Source organism: Salvelinus sp. IW2-2015, linkage group LG12 (genome assembly GCF_002910315.2).
Source record: "Salvelinus sp. IW2-2015 linkage group LG12, ASM291031v2, whole genome shotgun sequence".
Taxonomy (NCBI): domain Eukaryota; kingdom Metazoa; phylum Chordata; class Actinopteri; order Salmoniformes; family Salmonidae; genus Salvelinus; species Salvelinus sp. IW2-2015.
This window is the reverse complement of record NC_036852.1, coordinates 10579965-10591911: the sequence shown is the minus strand read 5'-3', so window position 1 is coordinate 10591911 and position 11947 is coordinate 10579965. Positions and strand designations below refer to the sequence as shown.

The 11947-nt window shown below is 47.3% G+C and overlaps 1 protein-coding gene across 1 annotated transcript; it reads left to right on the top strand.

Moving 5' to 3' along the window:
- The first annotated feature begins 4558 nt into the window (after window positions 1-4558).
- Window positions 4559-11072, top strand: adamts1 (ADAM metallopeptidase with thrombospondin type 1 motif, 1). Its single transcript, XM_023997905.2, is given in 12 exon segments — window positions 4559-5919; window positions 7088-7431; window positions 7677-7809; window positions 7961-8418; window positions 8918-9104; window positions 9422-9600; window positions 9887-10062; window positions 10327-10531; window positions 10534-10566; window positions 10569-10690; window positions 10692-10954; window positions 10957-11072. Coding segments are annotated over 12 exon segments (2841 nt in total). The 5' UTR covers window positions 4559-5294.
- The last annotated feature ends 875 nt before the right edge of the window (window positions 11073-11947 follow it).

Sequence of the window (11947 nt, the reverse complement as noted above, 5' to 3'; positions counted from 1 at the left end):
TGTTTTCTAGTCATCTACATGAATATATGTATATAAAATGTATATATTTAAAAGCTCTGTGTCGGTTTCATTCATTTATTGGATGTGTCYAGAACTTTTTTCTTATTTACTAGGAAAGACCCTTGTGGTACGAAACTTCTTTTGARAGGGCGACTTGAACTAAAGTAGCAAAGTATCCTCTCTCTCTCTTTCTCTTTTCAAGGGGCTTTATTGGCATGGRAAACATATGTTAACATTGCCAAAGCAAGTGAAGTAGATAATATACAAAAGTGAAATAAACAATAAAAATGAACAGTAAACATTACACTCATAGAAGATCCAAAATAATAAAGACATTACAAATGTCATACTCTCTCTCCCTTCCGCTCTCTCTCTCTCCCGCTCKCTCTCTGACCTTATGTACAAGAGGTTAAAGCCTTGTTGCCAGATTGTKTTAGATTATGGCCTATGGTCATGCAACCATGCATACAGCGGTTACAGTGAAAGTTGTGCCCCATCACAATGTGATCAGAACTACTCCTGTTTGATCATGTGACAATGCACTCAGGTCAAATGGAACGTACGGTAATCAGTCCCTTCATGGACTGACTTAAAATCCCAGTTCAATCATTAAAAAATCTTTATTGACAATGAGACGGACAGCCAGACTACACCGATCTACAACAGTATAACAGCTAGGAGAGAAGAACGCAAAGACCTTTTCAACTCTTTATGAAGAAGAGAGAAAACAACTGATAGGTGATRAATGTATAACCATTATAAATCACAGCATGTGTCACAGTTCAGAAAGGCAACATAAAAACCTAGTTGGCTGCTGTTTAGTGTCACCCTCGCCTCATGGAGTTTAAGGAAGACCATACACTTGCTCTTCCCTTCTCTTTATTCAATGGCTGGCAAGAAAAAGTATGTGAACCCTTTGGAATTACCTGGATTTCTGCATAAATTTGATATATAATTTGATCTGATCTTCATCTAAGTCTGAATTGTTGCCTTGCATAAAGCTGGAAAGGGTTACACAAGTATCTCTAAAAGTCAGTCCATGGTAAGTCAAATTGTCTATAAATGGAGAAATTTCAGCACTGTTGCTATTCTCCCTRGGAGTGGCCGTCCTGCAAAGATGACTGCAAGAGCACAGCGCAGAATGCTCAATGAGGTTCAGAAGAATCCTAGAGTCTCAGCTAAAGACTTACAGAAATCTCTGGAAGATTCTAACATCKCTGTTGACGAGTCTACAATACGTAAAACACTAAAGAAGAATGGTGTTCATGGGAGGACACCGCGGAAGAAGCCACTCCAAWAAAAACATTGCTACAYGTCTGAAGTTCGCRAAAGAGCATCTGGATGTTCCACAGCGCTACTGGCAAAATATTCTGTGGASAGATTAAACTAAAGTTGTGTTGTTTGRAAGGAACACACAACACTATGTGTGGAGAGAAAAARGGCACAGCACACCAACAWCAAAACCTCATCTCAACGGGCTACTTTGATGCCTCAGCTTGCTATCRTCGACRGAAAAATGAATTCCSAAGTTTATCAAGACATTTTGCAGGAGAATGTAAGGCTATCTGTYCGCCAATTGAAGCTCAACAGAAGTTAGGTGATGCAACAGGACAACAACCCAAAGGACAGAAGTAAATCAACAATAGAATGGCTTGAACAGAAGAAAATACACCTTTTGGAGTGGCCCAGTCAGTCCTGACCTCAACCCTATTGAGATGCTGTGGCATGACCTCAAGAGAGCGGTTCACACCAGACATCCCAAGAATATTGTGGAACTGAAACAGTTTTGTAAAGAGGAATGGTCCAAAATTCCTCCTGACCGTTGTACCGGTCTGATCCGCAACCTCAGAAAACCTTTGGTTGAGGTTATTGCTGCCAAAGGAGGGTCAACCTGTATTAAAATCCAAGGGTTCACACACCTTTTCCAACCTGCACTGTGAATGTTTACACGGTGTGTTCAATAAAGACATACAAAATGATAATTGTTTGTGTTATTAGTTTAAGCAGACTGGGTTTGTCTATTGTTGTGAAGATCAGATAAAATGTTATGACCAATATTTGCAGAAATCCAGGTAATTCTAAAGTGATCACATACTTTTTCTTCCCACTGCACCTGCATTAACTAAGGTGTTGTCTTTCACTACAAGATTGATGACGATGATGATAGATCATTTTACCATAATCCCAGATCAGATGAGAGTAGAAGTGCGTGCGTGCGTGCGTGCGTGCGTGCGTGAGTGCGTTTTCCCTGTTGCTATTTAAAAAGACATCCAAAGGTCATAGGGCATACTGTATGAACTACTCCATGATGAGAAGGGGCGGATGGAGTGTGATATGCCAAAGTGTAGACGTCACATTAGACACACACGCCTACACACACGCACACTCTAGAATGTAGTCACATTCATTCCTTTTTATAGCCAATGGGGATGGAGTGTACTTATTCACCTTCACGCCCTGATATAAATTAATATGTGTGCTAAATGTGGTGTAGTAGACTCCATCTCTCCATATGACATGTCCACTAACATAGCGGAATAACTGTTACTCCCTTAAGAAACTGATATGTGTACAAGAATCAGGGTGTAGCTGCATATGATATTATATAATAGCCCTGATTCCCTTTACAGAGGAAATATGGGGTTCAGTGATCACTCATTTAAAAGTTTAAAAATGGATGTAGCAATCCCAGRTTGCCCCTTTAAGGGCCGATATGGTCACTATGTTCTAGTGCATTGCTCCTTTCTAGGGACTAGTAAGAATGCTGTGGAGTCACTGTAAGTCCCTATGTGGCCCTGTAGAGTGTAAGAATTGATGGAAGTTCCAGTCCGGTGTTACTGAAGTCTGAGAACACTGAGGTCAAATGTGATGTTGTGCTGCCATCTGCAGGCKWTAGGGCTTTTGTAACCAATAAATGATCTTCACCAACACAATAATACTACATGACTACGCCTTGCAAACCCTTTTCTGTGCCTAAATGAAATACCCAATAAAAACAAAGCAACAACAACCTATTGCCTTCCCTTGTGTTCCCAAAATACCATTGGCCCTCAGAATCAGAAGTCATTTAGAGAGAGGTGCCAGGTCCATTGAAATATATGCCATTGATCAGACTGTTTTATCCTAAGMGACTTACAGTTATGTATGCATACATTTTTCGTATGGGTGGCGCYGGGAATTTAACCCAAAATCCTGCTGTGCCATGCTCTACCAACTGAGCCATACAGGACAAGATGTCATTCATAATACAGAATGAATTCAAAGATATTGGATTTGGCAATCAATGACCTCTCAACAAAAATTGGGACTAGATGCCCCTCTATGCCACAGAGAGGTGTACAGTTGAGGCTGGTATCATGGCCCTGTTCATTTTAYGGCCCTTTTTTKATTTAGAATCCCTAATGCCTCCATACCTGGGTTAATTAAGATAGAAATGATGATCTTCCATACAACCAATTAATATTTTTTTCCCTTACATATGTGACATGCAAATGCTGAGCCAAAGGAGTGTATTTTTTTTATATTGTTTTTTAAGGGAGTCTAGTCTTACGTGGGAATAGCATGTGCCATGTGTTGGATTTATGGCAGTAGCCTTTGGTGGTCCTTTGTTACTCCTTCCACGGTCCACGTCTGACATCTGCTGGACTACTATGTCACTACAACTATTCCCTCTCCTCGASCTGTTGCGCTTAAGGTGGCCCGTCACAATTCTCCCCTCGAAATTGTRAGTTAAATTCATATGACGGGCTCCAACTAATGCGTTAAAAATTGATTATAAATGTTTCCCTCATATGCTCTACTTGCCAGGCAGGCCATACTCATAACAGACTCRCAGTTCACTAAGAGGCTGAGACCACCGTGTATGGCACTTTATCCATCTTATCTCTTGATCTTTATCTCTTGGCTATTGGTGTTCCTGCACTGTACCTGTGACGTCTCGTGTTGTTCCCGTACGGTATGTACCACTTCTCTGTCCTGTTAAGACTAAGATGTACATGTAAGTAGACTTACCATACATAGAAACCGTTGGGTTTAGTATTTTATTTGTGTGTCGTGTATCAWTATTCAAACGTGATATATAATACTTAGCAAATATTTACTCGGTCACTGGGAGGGGGCGAGTAATCCGTCGATAATTCGTTTGGAAAGGTTCCAGAGTACTGGATTTACACAAGTGATGCGGTTTGCACCATATGTTTGAGAAGAGGAGCTGGGATGACGAGCGCGGGGAGGGGAGGGGGTGTCCGTCCAAGGAGAGGGGCCCTGGCCTCGGAGGGTTGAGTGGAGAAGGAGATGCGTCGAAGGGACTATTCCACCTTAAGAACCCACCGGCCCCTCTGCGCTCCCTCTCCCCGAAGAGCTACGGAAACCCGCCAGGCCGACACCGCGCACAGCTCGCTTGGCACTGAGGTTATGCAAACGACTCCTCGCTCCCCGTTTCGAGCCCCGTTGCGATGGTTGCCATGTCTGACCTGCTATCCCCACATCTCCAGTTTCACAGACACCACAACACTGCCACAGATAAACCACTGCCACCTTACATTCAACGTTTGGGTATAGCTTATAGGCTATATGAGCACAGCGTAAAAGTAGCAGGGGCGAAAAGTATGTGAGTTTTTTWGTGTAAATGATGAGAACGTTTAGGGGGAGGACGGTGGTATGGGGAGAGGAGTGARGGCTATAGTCCCGCCTACAAGCAGAGCAGGGGAAAAAATGGTTCTGGGCCAAACGCGTCCCACTCCACATTGATTGATTATTATGGCACGTCTCTATGTCTGCGTTTTGTTGCGCACGAGATTTCGTCTCTAAAAGATCAAAGGGGCTTCAGGAAGGGGTGGTCCCGAGTAGGGGGATATATAGGGAGCCGGGATCTGTCCGTCTTTAAGGCAAAATCAGAGCAGAAACTAGACGGCACAGTAGAAAAAAACCTGCGCCCGAAGTCACATAGAAACTCAAACAGCTGTTGAGTATTCAAGAGAGGGCTGAAAGAMACACCAACGTTCCGAAGAGTTGGAATTTATCTACTGCTGAGCTTTTTTCGACCAAGAGAATATAAGAAGACTCGAACTTGAAGCAACAAGATATGAAGTTTGAGCTGTAGASTATTTTGAATGGGTTTTGCACTGGATTTGTTTCCGTTTTAGTTTTTTTACACTTACACAATTTCTGGAGGTGTTTTAGTTCTTGGACTGATATTWTTTWGTTATTAGTGGAGTCTTTTACGGATTTTACTTGCTTCCGCCAGACACTTCAATATAATTGTATCTTTCAGTTTGAAGGGTTTGACACGGAATATGATGTGGTTCGTTTGCGTCTCGTTCAGTTTGATTACCGCTCTGTGCGTGAGCGCGGCGCACGGCACATGGGAGGAAAGTACAGTTGTACCGGTCAGACTCGACCCGGTTCGGCCGGAGAGGGAAGCCGAGCAGGGCCGGACCCTTTCGGTAGAGGAGAGAGAGAAGGAGTCGGAGATGCGGGTATACCGGTTGGACGTATTTGGCAAACGGGTGGTCTTGGAGCTAGAGCCGGACCAGACCTTCCTGGCRCCTGGGTTTGTGTTCCATGTGGTGGGGAGCCCGGAGTTGCAGGCGCAGCGGGAATCTGACAGCAGCGCAGCCGAGACTCGGTGCTTCTTCTCAGGCACGGTGAACGGGGAGGAGGACTCCGCAGCTGCGCTCAACCTGTGCCACGGACTACGGGGCGGCTTCTACCTCCAAGGTGAAGAGTACTTCATCTATCCCAATAATTCGACTGATGCACAGCCTATTGATGGGGACCTCCACCTCATTCGCCGGAGAGGTCGGGAATCTTTTGCAGAGGAGAGCAGCTCAAAGTGTGGGGTCAACGAGGACGAGGACAGGTTGCCAGAGAATCAGGAGACAAAAGTAAACCATGGAACCACTRACCCCGACCACCCAGGTACGCATTAACACTTATAMAACCTTTGACTTGGGTCCATTTAGGAATATGCTGACTTTACATCATATTCATAGGCCTACGTCTTTTAGTAAGAAGAAACAATAAGCCAAGCTGTTCCAGATAGTCACTTAGTTGTGTTGTGTGTCTACGTCATGTATGGCAAACGAAAAGGACTCTGGCCCAATTCCTGTACCAGCCGTGTCCTGGGGCTTCAATTCCTGAAACGGGCAGAGTTTAGCYGGAGGATTTGTCTATCCAAACTACCTCATCTTCTGTCTTGGAGTGATACGTAAAATACCACTTTTACGCMAACATCTGAGCCTCTAATAATTACACACAGCGAAGGCTATATATTTAAATGTTGAGGTAAGGGTGGATAAGTCGATACTTTGACCGGTGCACAGCTAGGGTTAACGGGGAATGGGCTCMGCTTTGACAGTATACGCAGGCAAGGGGAGAAGGGGGAGGGTAAGGCTCAGAGGAAGTGAGCGGGGAGTGACGGAGGGAGGTACGGGCCGGGGACGGGGGCTGGTGGAAACTAGTCTCGCCGCCTCCTGGTACTGCACGTTGCAGGTCAGCACTGTCAGAAATTTTCCCCGATTTTTTTTCTYCTCCCCATCTCACACATAATTTCCGCCCAGTGAAGGTAAATTTGGGAATGTAGTCCTTAGGAAGAGACGCCCATACAGAGAAAACRATTTCACGTGAAATTTCACAGRTGAACTCATGTAAAAACGTGTTTTTGGAAAAAACTAAAACATGTAATAATCACATGTGAAATGCATGTGGWTTTTCAGTAAGGGGCTGCTGAGTCACCCAATKAGAGCCGCTGGAGCTGYTCCAGACACATCTGGAGAGGTCGATCTGCTCAGTGCTCAGGCGCTCTTCATCTGCCCTAGAAAATACAACTTTGTAGCCTACAATCCATGATGGCCTGTAGTATCACTTGTTACAACTCAAATAAAATCACTTGTGACTACTCAGATATTCGCCATAAGCAATTTGACATTTCATCTTCAAGTCTCTCATCTCTCATCAGACTGTTTACAGACTAACAGTTCATCAATTTAAACCAGAGAAACCAGGCTCTCACAAGAGAACTCTCTTAATAGTCTGATTCTAGGCCAGTTTGTCTCACCTCTCTCGATTCTTCTCTCTTTCCATCCAGCCCACCACCAGCGGTCCAAGCGCTTYGTGTCCACGCCTCGCTTCGTGGAGATCATGATCGTGGCCGATCAGTCCATGGCCGAGTTCCACGGTGCCGGACTCAAGCCCTACCTGCTCACCATCATGGCGGTGGCATCGCGCCTCTACCGCCACCCCACCATCCACAACTCCATCAGCCTAGCCGTGGTCAAGCTCYTGGTGGTCTACGAGGAGGAGAGCGGCCCCCAGGTGTCGTCAAACGCTGCCCTGACCCTCCGCAACTTCTGCCAGTGGCAGCGGCAGCACAACCCRCCCAGCGACCGCCACCCAGAGCACTACGACACGGCCGTGCTCTTCACCCGAACGGTATGTTGCGTTTGCATTTTAACACTGTTTTCACAATGTKTTTACACCGATGTCTACTGTGGTAACAGGCAACACCTTCACAACTACTTGGTTGCTTTCCAAATGGCACCCATTTCACTATATAGTTCACTACTTTTGATTTGAAACAGGGTTCTGCTTTATGATATGGGTTATCTGTCTGTGTGTGTATGTGGGAAAGGCAGTGAGTTTGACAGATGTGTTTTGTCCCTTCTCACCCCCTATAGGACCTATGTGGCGCCCACTCCTGTGACACGCTAGGCATGGCGGATGTGGGCACGGTGTGCGACCCGGAGAGGAGCTGCTCCATCATCGAGGACGACGGGCTGCAGGCGGCATTCACCGTGGCACACGAACTCGGTAAGATGCCACCCTGATGCCAAGCTGACACATATGCACCATACATTCACATCTCTGTCACTGGCCACACACAGTACACATCTCGTTTCTCAGTCCCAAACCAACMCCTTGTCTCCCCTYTCTCCATTCCTCCCTCTCTTTTGTGCCTTAGGCCACGTGTTCAACATGCCCCACGATGATTCTAAGCAGTGTGCCAGCGTCAACGGTGACCATTGGGGCTCGCACATGATGGCATCCACCCTGTCCAACCTGGACCAACTCCAGCCCTGGTCGCCTTGCTCCGCCCTCATGGTCACCTCCTTCATGGACAATGGACACGGCCAGTGCCTATTGGACAAGCCCCACAAGTCCCAGCCGCTGCCTGCCACGCTACCCGGAACCGTGTACGACGCCGACCGCCAATGTCGCCTGACTTTCGGGGAGGAGTCACAGCACTGTCCCGACCTGAGTACCACATGTGTGGCGCTCTGGTGCACAGTGACCACAACCAATGGACTGCTGGTCTGTCAGACCAAGAACTTCCCGTGGGCTGATGGGACRCGGTGTGGCCATGACAGCTTCTGCCTGGCGGGACATTGTCTGAGCAAGACGGAGGCCGCTCGTCACCAGGTGGGTGTTAACACTGTTATAACWCGGCCCTATGACAAAGTCTTAAAGTCAATGGGAGTGATKGAATTGGTCCATTGGGGGGAAAGGAAGTGTAATGCAGCTTTGGGATTGGCTAGTTTTAGATACATTGGATTAGGTCCAATGTTATGTMTTTTTTTAGATATCAGACTAGCTATAAGAGTGTTGAAATGTTATAGGACCCTCAAACTCAAATCTGGACCTTGAAGCCAGTTCCACTGCATTTTTTCATTGTTACCTTGTTATCAGAGACTGATTTTGACCAAGKACACCAGGTGTGTGCAATTAATTATAAGGTAGAACAGAAAACCAGCAGGCTCTGGAATTCATAGGGTAAGAGTTGAGTACCCCTGTTATAGGGGCTAAAGTGTGTGTGTGACTATTAGCTTTTTAGCTATAGGACTACCTATARGACTATTGAAGTGTTATATGGGCTAGTGTGTGTGACTATGAATGACGATGATGTCCYCTCCTGTTGCAGACTCCAGTCAACGGTGCCTGGGGAGTATGGGGACCATGGGGAGACTGTTCCCGTACCTGCGACGGAGGGGTGCAGTTCTCCTTCAGGGACTGTGATAGCCCTCTGCCCAAAAACGGGGGCAAGTACTGCGAGGGCAAGAGGATCCAATATCGCTCATGTAACACAGAAATCTGCCCTGATAGCAACGGTAAGCGCCTCTGCTAGCCACACCTATTACATACTTAGTTCATGCTTATTACATAGCTAATACAGTAATTACTCTTATTACACACACATATTCATATATTTATACTTTCAAATTATACAACCTTATTTAGGCACATAGGCCACTGACTTGCATATTGTACCCATACTTATACTTTTTACACGTTCGAGAATAGCCATATTTGAATATCACAGCCTACTGTAAAGTAAACCTAAGGCTCAAGCTAAACTAACAGTGAATATCACACCTCTCTCTCTCTCTCTCTCTCTCTCTCTCTCTTCATCCCTCTTTCTCTATAGGTGTGTCGTTCCGCGAGGAGCAGTGTCTGGCCCACAACGATATTTCGTCACAGGTGTCGTTCGGTTCGGGAGAGGGCGTGGAGTGGGTTCCCAAATATGCCGGCGTCTCGCCCAAAGACCGCTGCAAGCTGGTGTGCCGGGCCAAGGGCACGGGCTACTTCTTCATTCTGAAACCCAAGGTCAGTGAGGTCACACCACAGATACTTTTGCAAAAATGTAGACAAACACTATCTATGCTAGCTAGACTAGCTAACACTGCCTAGGCTAACTAGGCTAATACTGTCTAGGCTAACACAGTCTCTAGGCTAACTAGGCTAAGCTAACGCTGTCTAGGCAAACTAGGCTAACACTTTCTAGGCTAACTAGGCTAACACAGTCTCTAGGCTAACTAGACTAAGCTAATGCTGTCTAGGCTAACACTGTCTAGGCTAACTAGGCTAACATTTGTTTCTCTGCAACCGTCAGGTGGCTGACGGTACTCCCTGCAGCCCGGACTCCACCTCAGTGTGTGTGCAGGGTCAGTGTGTGAAGGCGGGCTGTGACCGAATCATCGGCTCCAGCCGTCGCTTCGACAAGTGCGGCGTGTGCGGAGGCAACGGCTCAACCTGCAAGAAAGTGTCGGGTGCCCTGGAGCGTGCCAGGTGAGAACAATGACCTATGACCTCAAAACAGCCATCTTTGACTAGAAATTACTGTTTTCTAGTTGAACCCATTTACTAACTTTTACTACAGTCTGTAGAATCCTATTTTTCTCTAATTAATCTATCTCTATCACTCTAAACCTCTTAGCCCTGCCATCTCTTTTTAACCCAGTCTCTTACTCTTACAATTAACTTAACTCTTACACTTATGCATAACTTTTTACCATTGGCTATGTTTGACCCTTGTGTTTTTCTGTCCCTCAGGCCTGGTTACCAGAACGTCGTGACCATCCCCGCTGGCGCCACTCACCTGGACGTGAAGCAACGTGCCCCCGGTGGTGGTCGCCATGACAACAGCTACCTGGCAGTGTTGCGCCAGGACGGCACCTACCTCCTGAACGGCGACTACAAGCTGATGACTCTCGAAACAGACCTCGCCCTCAAGGCGGGCGTTGCTACGTACAGTCGGTAAGCTCCGCCTCCCTGGAGCGTCTACGGCAGCTTCTCGCCCCTCCCCGAGGCCCTTGACCATCCAGGTGTTGTCTGTAGGCGACTCGCCCCGCCCCCCCCCCGTCGTGTCAAATACAGCTACTCTTGCGCCGCAGACGCCGTTCTTTGCGTCACCTAGTGCGGAACGGTGGCACGCGCCAGTCCATCAATGCCATCCGGGAAGCTGGGGAAGCTGAGTGGCCCCTGCGGAGTGGGCCATGCTCGCGAGAGCTGTGGGCGGCGGTACTACAACAGAGGGAGGTGCTGTGTCTGGATTCCCAGGGGCGGCCATCGGGGAGTGCCCGGGAGGAGCTGCGCCCGTTGGCTTCGTCCGCTGCGCGCCCACACCCCTGTCCTTCGTGTTCCTGTGGGGAGTGGTCGGTGTGCTCCAGGAGCTGTGGCCGCGGTTCCGCAAGCGGCCGCTACGCTGCGTGGACACAACGGGCGTACATCGCCCACGAGAGCTGCGACCAAAAAGACAGGCCTCGCCACTGCTGGACTTGGCACCAGAGCGCTGCTAAGTTTGGTCAGCTCACCTCATTATTACGTCCCTAAAGACAACTCATGAAAAGAAAGAAGAAAGAAAGAAAGAAAGAAAGAAAGAAAGAAAGAAAGAAAAAAAGAAAAAAACTAAAACCTTATCGTCATGAACTTTGCGTCTGAAAACACAGTGACCTATCATGAGAATGTTTTACATCCCACGCAGAGTGCTTTCGTGGTGTTTTCTGGGGTCCAATGGGTCCAAAGTGGCGACTGATTGACCTGACACTGCAGAGCCCAAAACATATCTCTCAACTCCCTCCAGCCACTTTGAGGTAGACTTTAGTGTTGTTTGGGTCTGCTCCGTGGCACTGCCACCTCCTAGAACACGCGCATAGACTTGGTGCAGCTGCCTGCTGGGCTGGCACGGGTGGGCACATTGCAGGCACCCTGTGCCCTTCTCCCTCCCTCCACCCCCCACCCATGTCAGTGGAGCTGAGATGGAGTACAGTTTCAAATGGACACTTCTCTTTCGAAAAAGCATGCTGCTTAGGTGCCAATGACATGCTTGTGTTCCGTGTGGTTTGTGGTGTGTGTGTGTGTGGTGGTGTGTGTGTGTGTGTGTGTGTTTTGTGTCGTGGTGTGTGTGTGTGTGTGTGTGTGTGTGTGTGTGTGTGTGTGTGTGTGTGTGGTGTGTGTGTGTGTGTGTGTGTGTGTGTGTGTGTGTGTGTGGGCTGTCTGTCCTAGCTGGACTGGACAGACATCTTGGGGGAACTTATATGTATCACTGTACAGAATTGGTTACCTTGGGGTGAGGATGTATGTATATGTGTTAGAAACAAATGAATGGTCTCACTGCCACACATTCCACTCTCTGTATCGGTTGGAGGCACTTCCTGTTTCAAAGGGTGCGGAG